At 32.7% G+C, this 9,493-nt stretch overlaps 1 protein-coding gene across 1 annotated transcript in view; it reads right to left on the bottom strand.

The window, feature by feature from the left end:
* LOC117174108 (MAM and LDL-receptor class A domain-containing protein 2-like) overlaps positions 1 to 9,493 on the bottom strand; it is a 35,006-nt gene that overhangs the window by 8,976 nt on the left and 16,537 nt on the right. Inside the window, exons 3-10 of the mRNA XM_033362863.1 lie at positions 8,037 to 8,195; positions 6,064 to 6,228; positions 4,702 to 4,872; positions 4,536 to 4,644; positions 4,310 to 4,463; positions 1,104 to 1,227; positions 848 to 1,012; positions 354 to 707 (exon numbers count right to left, since the gene is read on the bottom strand). Of these exons, the coding sequence (XP_033218754.1) occupies positions 354 to 707; positions 848 to 1,012; positions 1,104 to 1,227; positions 4,310 to 4,463; positions 4,536 to 4,644; positions 4,702 to 4,872; positions 6,064 to 6,228; positions 8,037 to 8,195 (1,401 nt within the window). The remainder of the gene's footprint in view (positions 1 to 353; positions 708 to 847; positions 1,013 to 1,103; positions 1,228 to 4,309; positions 4,464 to 4,535; positions 4,645 to 4,701; positions 4,873 to 6,063; positions 6,229 to 8,036; positions 8,196 to 9,493) is intronic.

Genomic DNA, 9,493 nt, shown 5'->3' with positions numbered 1-9,493 from the left:
CTGCACCATATATCTAGTCGGGAGTGGCGCTGACTGAAAACAGATGATTTGGAGCGATTCGCGCGCCATCTGTTGGTCATTCTAAGGACTTATTGAACTACCTTCGTAGCTTTAGTGCCAGTCTTAGTTTTAATTACATAGTTTTATAGTTATTATGTTTAGATGTAAAGGGTTATGTTGCAAAGCAACTCTTACCTGTTATGTTCTGTATACAGTGTGTACTTTCATGGCAACTTAATAAAGATATATTATTATTATACAACAGAGTGTCTATCCGATAATTAATATTAAATTTCCGGCTTTTCCCGATCAGCTAAAACCCCGAATATAACAGCTAAAAAAACGTATTTTACCTTGTGTTTCATTATCATCATGTTTTGGACTATCGACGTCGTCAATCGTTATGAAAGGTGCTCTTGTTCTGACTGGTGTAACATGTACTCCCGTAACCGTACTCCTAAGCGTAGTATTTCTAGTCACGACAGTTGATGGAGTTATAATTATTTTAACTTCTGGAGGCCTGATCGTTGTTTTTGGTTGGCTAATATTTTGTGTTACGCTTGGGACAGTTGACGACTTAAATATCTTTGTTGAAAGCAACAATATTTCTGTACCGCGTGTCTCTTCTTCTCGTGTAGTTTGTAGAAATTTTGTTGTTAACATGGGGGTAGTTGTGTCCACAGCATCAGTCATTTCACTTGGAGCTTCTAAAATCCGGTAAGATATTAAAATGTATTAATAAAGAACAACTAATACCACGTGCTGAAGAAACCTCGATTAAAATACAACTTGAGTTGACTGACTAGCTGATTTAAATATTTTTTAAATGCAAAAAAAGTGAAATCACCTAAAACACAATAGTCTCCATAATCTGGGCAGCATGTTGAGTTTTCTGCGCAATCTATAGTACAATGACAAGCATCTGATAATGCATCAGAATTTGACTTCTCCCATAGTGCATTTATACATCTTCCTTGACAGCTTTGTGCAGCATTAAAAATTTCAGCTTGATCTAGGTATAAACAATGAAAACACAATTATTTATGGGTATATATAACGTTGCAAATTTATTAATATTTTGTTTAATATAATGAGTTTAATACCGTCATCGGATACTGTAACACTTGTTATATTTTTTTCGATGCACTCATTGCCTTGTAAAATTGCCACATCGTCCACGGCTATATCACTCACGTAATTTTTACCCCTCACTCCTTCTATTACAATCTATAAATACAACATTTTCTATTAAAATACAAGGAGAAAGTCAGTTAAAAATCGTTTTTCTCGAGAAGGGCAAAAAAAACGCATCTTATTACAAAAACATATGAGGGATCTTACTGAAATTACGTAACAACTCAAGTGGGGGGGGGGGGGTTGAGGCATTTTGTTAAGATTTTTTACGCTAGGAGGCAGGGGATCCGTAACTAATGTATGCAATTTTTGATAATTCGCAAAAACTTTCTCCTGAAGATTATTTTTTTGGTTATAAATTTTATTACAGTGAAACTCTTCAATAACCCTTCCGAGAATTGACGCCGCGCTGGAGGTAGGTGTAAGAGGAATCCCAAAATCAGCGCTATAGAAGAATTTTGCTGTACTTGGTTGAAAATTTAACAATTTTCTCAAAAAGACATCCTTTTGGGTTGCAAATTCAACTGTTTTTTTTTTTTTTTTTTTGAAAATTCGTCTTTTTTCGTAGAACATTAACCTTTTGTTGAAATTTCATATTTTGTTGCTGATAAGTCAAATTAAATCTTTTTTAGGTGAAAACTATTTTATCTTAAAATTTATATTTTTAAATTTAAAGTTAACCTTTTTCAGTATAAATATTGCATATTTCTTGAAAAAATGCAACTGTTTTGTCCGAAATTAAACTATTTCCTAGAAAATTTACTTTTTGTTTGAAATTCCTATTTTTTGTTGAAAAGTTAATCAAAATCGTTTCGAATGAAAGTTCAACTCTTTTTTGAAAATTGGTCTTTTTTATATAAAAATTCACCTGTTTTTGTTTTTGGTGAATTCACCTGGAATTTTCATTTTTCTTGGATAAAAATGCAACTAGTTGGTTGAAAATTCAACTATTTATTTCAAGTCATACTTTCTGGTTGAAAATTCTGCTGTTTTATTGTGCATTTGACTATTTCGTAGAAAATTTACTAGTTGTTTAAAAGTTTTTGGATAAAATAAAAAATGCAACCATTTTGTAGAGAATTCAAATATTTTGTTGAAAATTAATCCTTTTTGTTTGAAAAAAATCGTCGTTTTAAATTGACCCGTGTGCGAAAAACCCGCTGAGCCTTCTTAGGATGAGGTCCCCCGGTGAGGGCCCACATGGATGTACCACGCGTGGAAATTCTACGAGGGTCCCCTCCGAGGGCCCAGCTCGGCTGCCCTCACGGATGAACGATTAAAATTTCTAAGTCGGAAGGGTGAATATTTTATATCCTAAAAAATGGACTTAAAAAATACTTTTAAAAATATGATTGATGCGTTCTAAAATGTCAAAAAAACTATAAATACAACTGTCCCGAAAAGAATTTTTTCCTTATTTTTTTTAAAGAAAAGAATTCTAAGTTCCATCTTCATGAAAAATTGTAAATTTTCAGAAAAATGTACATTTTGTGTCAATCTTAAACGAGCAAAAACAAAATATTACGCGAAGAAAAATTATAATCGATTTATTATTTATTTATTATTGATATTTCTGTTAAAAGTTCGTGTATTTTACATTTACATAACGACGTGTAATAATAAATAATTAGAAAAAGAGACCTTAAAATTTGGTACTTAACTCAATTTTTAAACCCTCAATTTTTCCACACGGACGAAATTCAATTTTTTTAGTAAAAACTTATTTTTTGTTAAAAAATCGATATTTTTATCTTGAAAAGTCAATTGCAATCTTTTTTAGATGAAAATTCTATTTTTTGAAAATTGCTTTTTTTAAATAGAAATTCATTTGTTTTAACAGAAAATTCAAGTACTTTTTCAACAAAATTATCTTTTTGATTTAAAAATTCATCTGTTTAGGTAAAAATGTATTTTTTTCTATAATAAAAATGCAAAATTTTAATAAAAATGATGCTTCTTTGCTTGAGTATTCAACTACTTTGCTTGAAAGATTTGGTTGAGTCACTTTGTTAAAAAATCATTTATTTTCTTGAAGATTTATATTTTTAGTTGAAAATTCATCTCTTTGGTTGAACGTTTAACCATTTTATGAAAAAATAATCTTTGTTAATGAATAATTTAACTATTTAGGTAAAAGTAAAACTACATTGTTAAATTTTTTTATTGAATTTTTATGTTTTTGGTTGAAAAATTATCTGTTTACTGGAAACGCTTTTTTTGGGTTTATGTTAATTTTTTAACCGAAAATGTATCTTTTCTAATTTTTTAAAGATTGATCTTTATTAGTTGAAAATTCTCCTCTTCCGATAACAAAATAACAATTTTATTGGTTTCAAATTTTATGTTTGTTGGTTAAAAATCTACCACTTTCGTGGAAAATTACTTTTTTGCTTAAAGTCATATTTTGGTTTGAAGATTCAATTTTTGTAGAGAAAATTCGTCTGTTGGCTTGAAGGTTCAACAATTGCCGTAAACTTTTATTTCCTTCTTGAGTGAAATATTTTGTTGAAAATTCCAGTCTTTTGTTAGAACTCATCTTTTATAGTAAAAAGAGATTTTTTGTTTAAATTAATCAATTTGGAAATTAAAAATTTTAATCTGAAATACTGTTTCATTCCATTTATAAAAGTTACTATGTTAATCCTGAAATGGTACACTGGTGCGAATTCGCACCCGAAGTTTTTTCATATTGTTGAGATTAACGCAAACACAGCTGCAGCGGATTATCACCATATATATATTGAATATGTTTGTTAAATATGTGTGATGTATGCTAGGTGTTTATTATATGCTCAATATATTAAATATTAACATTGCAAACAAACCAATTCGCACCAGTGTACCGTTTACGTATGTTCAGGTGGAGTGTACCATTTGCCAGTTAAAAATATTACAAGATTAAAATGCAGTTATTTGAATATTAGTGATCAAGGAAAATGAAAAATTAGTCAAGAAAAATGAAAAATGAGGGTAGAAATATTTTGTTATGGTTTGTCACAGGAGGGGGGGTCTGAGAGAGGGCCTATAAGCCGTTACGTAATTTCAGTAGTCCCTTAGAAGCTTAGGAATGACCTATGTATTAATACTGGAAAGGACTATGAATCTAATGAAAATTTCGAAGAGTATAGTTTCTTCTTATAAATAAATAATTTATTTATTCTCATGGGATTCTAACCTGGAAGTTACTATCGACTTGTGGTAAATTAAACATTCCCTTTAACCATTGATTTCCCTGATTTCCTTCTTTATTAAACATGAGTCTTGGGATAGATTCCTCTGGTTTGAAGTACACTCGTAAAGCACCAATTGTATCACCATACATGTGATACCTGCATAAAATAAATTGTTTTAATACAAACCATCTTAATATCATTAAGAAGAAATTACAATAAAGCAATTACCAGAAAGAAAAACATCCTGACTGAGTGAGCGACGAGTTATAAATGGGTGACATAATTCTGGCAGTATCATTAATCAGACGCCCGGATGCTTCAATATACAGATAGTATCCTGCAAAACAAAAGGTTTCAATTTCTGTGCCTTTTTTCAGAATCCCTCAATAATTACCGGAGTTTCCTCGACCCAAAGTATGGTCATACGTTGGACCAGTCCCAATGTGGGCACTCGGCGTTTCAAAGTTGTGTCTCCGCCAGTCAAAATCATGTTTTGGGTCTTGCTCCCACCAGCAAAGATCTGGCTTTTCAAAGTCACATGATGTCGGTGCAACCTCCGAAGTATCTAGCATTTAAAAAATCATAATTTGATGATGGCTTAAATTGACGGTTTTGGCAAAGAGCATTTGAATGTGAAAATTCTACAGCTAAACTGATGCTTCTCCATCCTAAGTTTCTAGAATGTTCTCAGAGGGTCCCACTGACATCACAAAATAAAGTTAAGCAATTGTGAGGGAAGAGTTAGCGTAAACAACTTCAAGGTCATCTAACATCTCAATTAAGTATTTTGCGTAAACACTTTCAAGGTTATATTTTGATTTTTTCTTGCATTTTCCACTGTGTCATAATTATATGATACAAATAATTTGATGTGAAATGTTTGATTCAGAAAATAAATAATCTTGAAGTGGTTTACGCAAATTCATCTCTCACAATTGCGCAATATCATTTTGTGACGTCATCCGGGCCCTTTGAGAATATTCTAGAAACTTAGAATGGACACGAACCACGCCAGCTGTGGAAAAGCAGGAAAAGTCTCGATTATGATATGATTGCTTTTCCTCACAACACTCACATCAAAATATCTCTTAAATATGTAACGCTTCCATTTAATAATATCTTTTTTAACGTTATAATTAACAAGAAGATTTCTTTTTAAATTTAAAAGACAATTCTGCATACAAAAGAATTAGATTTTACATGAAAAGTATGTTTTTCAAATTGAATTTTCATGAAAATAAAAATATGATTCATTATAAGGCAGGAAATTTTGAGTGTTGAAAATTCAACTATTTGGTTAAAAAATTAACGTTTTTGCTCAAAATTGATATTTTCCGTTTGAAAATGCAACTTTTTTTGGTCGAAAATTCATCTTTTGGTTTGAAAATGCAACAATTCGATACAAACTTGATTTCTTTTTGGTTAAAAATACAACTGTTAGGTTTAAAATTAATCTTATTTGTTTAAGGATTAAACTTCTTTGTTAAAAAATTCTTTCTCATGATCGAAGATTGATCATTTTAGTTCAAAGTTGTTTTTTTTTTGGCATTGAGGGGGCTGAAAATGAATTATTATGACGGAAAATCAAACTATTTGATTTTTGCTTTAAAATTTTGCAATTTTTAGAATTTTAAATTGACTTTGATGTATTTCCCAAATTAATTTTATTTCAAAGAAATTATTCTAATATTTTGTGAAAAAACCTCCTAATTTCATGTAAAGAGTAAAAAAACCAGATTATGAAGAAAGTTTATACTTCGACAGTAGGGCGCTGTGCCATTCCATTGTCTACCATCACAATAAATTTCAGATGAGCCAATTAATCTGTATCCAGGCTCACAGAAATACATTAGTACTGCACCATCATATTTTGGGGCAACCATAGAATGATCTGGTTTGGGAAGTTCAGGACACTGTGAATCTGAAATTAAAGTTTTATTATTATTAGAATATGTCTACTTAAATTCTAAAAAAAATTACTGACACAATTCTAGGGTTCTTCCAGACATCTCTAGATTTTTCGATAGTAGATAAGTAAGCCCGGTTATAATTGTAGATGTCGTTTCGAACACAGTTACCGACATGAAGAACATTCCATAGCTGAAGTGGTTCGTGTCCGTGCTAAGTTTATAGAAGGTTCTAGAACATTCTCAGACGTTACTGATAGCGTCATAAAATGATATTGCGCAATTGTAAGTAACGATTTTTGTCTTAACAGCTTCAAGGTAATTTATTTTCTCAATTATTAGAGTTATGAGAAACACAAGGATGAATTATTGCTTTCTTAAAGGTTAAACATTTATTAAAAAAGTAATATCTTGATTTAATGCAATGTGTAATTAAAATCATGTATAATCTTGAAGTTGTTTACGCAAAATTCGTTTCTCATACTTCCGCAGATTAATTTTATAATATCTAGAAGAATTCTCTAGAAACTTAGCATGAAAATTAACCCCTACAGCTGTAGAATGTTCTCGTTGCCGGTAAGATATGTTTCGTGGTCTTCTGTAATATATCTGCATCTTTGTTTTAAAGTACTTCCCCACCCAATACTTTAAGCTTCTCCCTCTCCCTTCCCAAACTTCTTCATCATTTACTTCCCCCTACCCTGATTTTCCTTCACTCACCCTATCCCATCCTATCTTCTAACTTCCCTTACCCTCACTTCTCCTACTTCCCCTACACTCATTTCCCCTCACGTCCCCTTATTCCCTATCCATAATTTCTCCTGTCCTCATTATAGCTCACTTCCTCTACTTCTCATAACTTCACTACTTCCTTATGGCTAATTTCCGCTCAATTCCCCAACTTGCCCTTTCTTCATTTCCCCCACATATTTAACTTTCCTTCCCACAATTACCCCTCACTCTCCCTACTTTCTCTCCCCAACCTCCTTTCACGTACGCTATTTCCCTTACAATCATTTTTCCCCATTTTCTCAAACCTACCTTGACTACTTCACCAACCCTAATTTTCGCTTCTTTCCCTTTACATAATTTCCACCACTTTCTCTACTTTCCCTTATCTAATTATCCCTGACTCTTCCTAATTTCCAACCCCTATTTTTGCTCAATTTTCCTACTTCTCCTAATATCATTTCCCCTCACTTCCCCAACCATCACTTCAACACTTCCCTTACGCTCCCTTGCGCTCACTTCCGCTCACTTCCTCTAATACCTCTTCATTGATTTCTCTGCACTTCACTACTTCCCCACTCCTTATTTACGCTCACTTTCCCTTCTTTCCCTTCCTTTATTTCTTCTCACTTCCTCTACTTTCCTTTCCCTAATTGCTCTTTACTCCTCTTACTTCTCCACCTTTAGTTTATCTTACTTTTCTACTCCCCTGAAGTCATTTCCCCTCACTTCCTCTACTTTCCTTCTGTAATTACTCCTTACCCATCCTACTTCCCCACCATTAGTTGCTCTCTTTTTTCTACTTGCTTACATTCATTTCCCCTCACTTCTCCTTCTTGGAAAAAGTACGGTGGACGGAAGAACACCCGACCGAAACTATAAGTGCCTCTGACCGGGAATACGAAACCCTACAAAGGACAACTAATTTCTTATTCATACAATTTTTTAAGAATATTTTATGATTGCAGGATATGATTATGTATACTTGTATCATCACTGCTAAATAATTAATGAATAAATTGTACTAAAAATATAATTAATCCATTTTTAAATTCTTTGCTAATTTAATTTATCAAATTAATCGCGCACTTACTAACACATGCAGGCGTGGGTGCGTCCCACTGTCCATTTGTGCAAGTGGAATATCTGTTGCCTACTAGAGTATATCCATCAAAGCACCGAAATCTGACAATTCGTCCTCTCCCTCTTATACGCAAACCTCCATTTTTAAGATGTACCGTTGGACACCTGTCTGAGGAAAGAAATAATTTTTAGAGAATAAATTTTTAATATTCCATCCTATCTAAAGTATTAATTGTAAAGAAGTTCTTTGTAATCTCGCACCCATTAGTAGTTATTTTATGAGAATTCTAGTGATTATGGATCGGTAAACTGTCAGTTATCAATAGTCGGCTATTGATCTATCTGTAAGGTCCGAACCTGACATGAAATCTTGATTCGGTCAACAAGGTTGGCCCCTGCAATGCTGACCGACATATTATATTCTGGGGATTTCCCTGTTTCCGGGAAATCGATTATTATTTTCCAAAACCAAAGATATTATAAACGTAGATGCGGTGCGGGCTTAGTTGCCCGCCATAAATATAGACGGCGCGTTCGGCGAAAAAAGTCACTTCCCCTCTACACACCGCCACCCGTAGATAGCACCCACGAAGTCCCATCGATATATTTTGCCAACAGCCACTTGGAGCGCTGTAAGCAACTCTCAGTAGGCCCCTCGAGGCGCACTAATGGTTACTTAGCTCGGACAAGAACCATTTGGATTGAAAGTAAATTGTCAATTAAAATATGTTTACATTTGTAACTTTGCAAAATATGGTTATTTTAATAAATACCACAAATATAAGTCGATGAGCAATTTATATTACGGTTTCATATATTTTCCACTAATTCTAAAATTATTAATCATAATTTTCATTCAATATATTGTCTATATATAGTTCTTTAATATCTCCAGTGGGCACAAAATTTAGCGACGTTTTTACGACATCGTTACGACATATTTACGACAACTTTACGATATCCTATGTCCATGCCGTTAAGTCGTCTTTATGATATCGTAAATATGTCGTATGATCTCACGATGTCTTTACGATATCGCAAAGACCCTGTAATGACATGGACATAGGATGTCGTAAAGTTGTCGTAAAGACGTCGTAACGATGTCGTAAAGACGACGCCAGCTGTTGTGCCCACTGGGTTATTTAGTTTTTATTTTTATTTTTGTGGTCTGCAATTTCTACGGATTTTTTTAGACTATTCGTCTAATCAAGTTCTCGTATGTATTTTCCTTTCTCAATTATTATATGTATTCTAACGTTTTTATAAAAATATAATTATAATTCCAAGTGATAGAAAAATTGTTCTTTCGGTTTTTAGATGTTAAGACGGCAGTTCCAAGCCAAATTACGTTTCGCATTGGCAAACAAAATTAGACGAACAGTATTTCACTGGCACATTCATAAAAGATATCATGTTCCATAGAGTATATTTTAAAATAAACATGAAATTATTATAATTGATACAGCT

Source organism: Belonocnema kinseyi, chromosome 6 (genome assembly GCF_010883055.1).
Source record: "Belonocnema kinseyi isolate 2016_QV_RU_SX_M_011 chromosome 6, B_treatae_v1, whole genome shotgun sequence".
In the NCBI taxonomy this organism is placed as follows: Eukaryota; Metazoa; Arthropoda; class Insecta; order Hymenoptera; family Cynipidae; genus Belonocnema; species Belonocnema kinseyi.
This window is presented reverse-complemented; position numbering and strand designations above follow the sequence as displayed.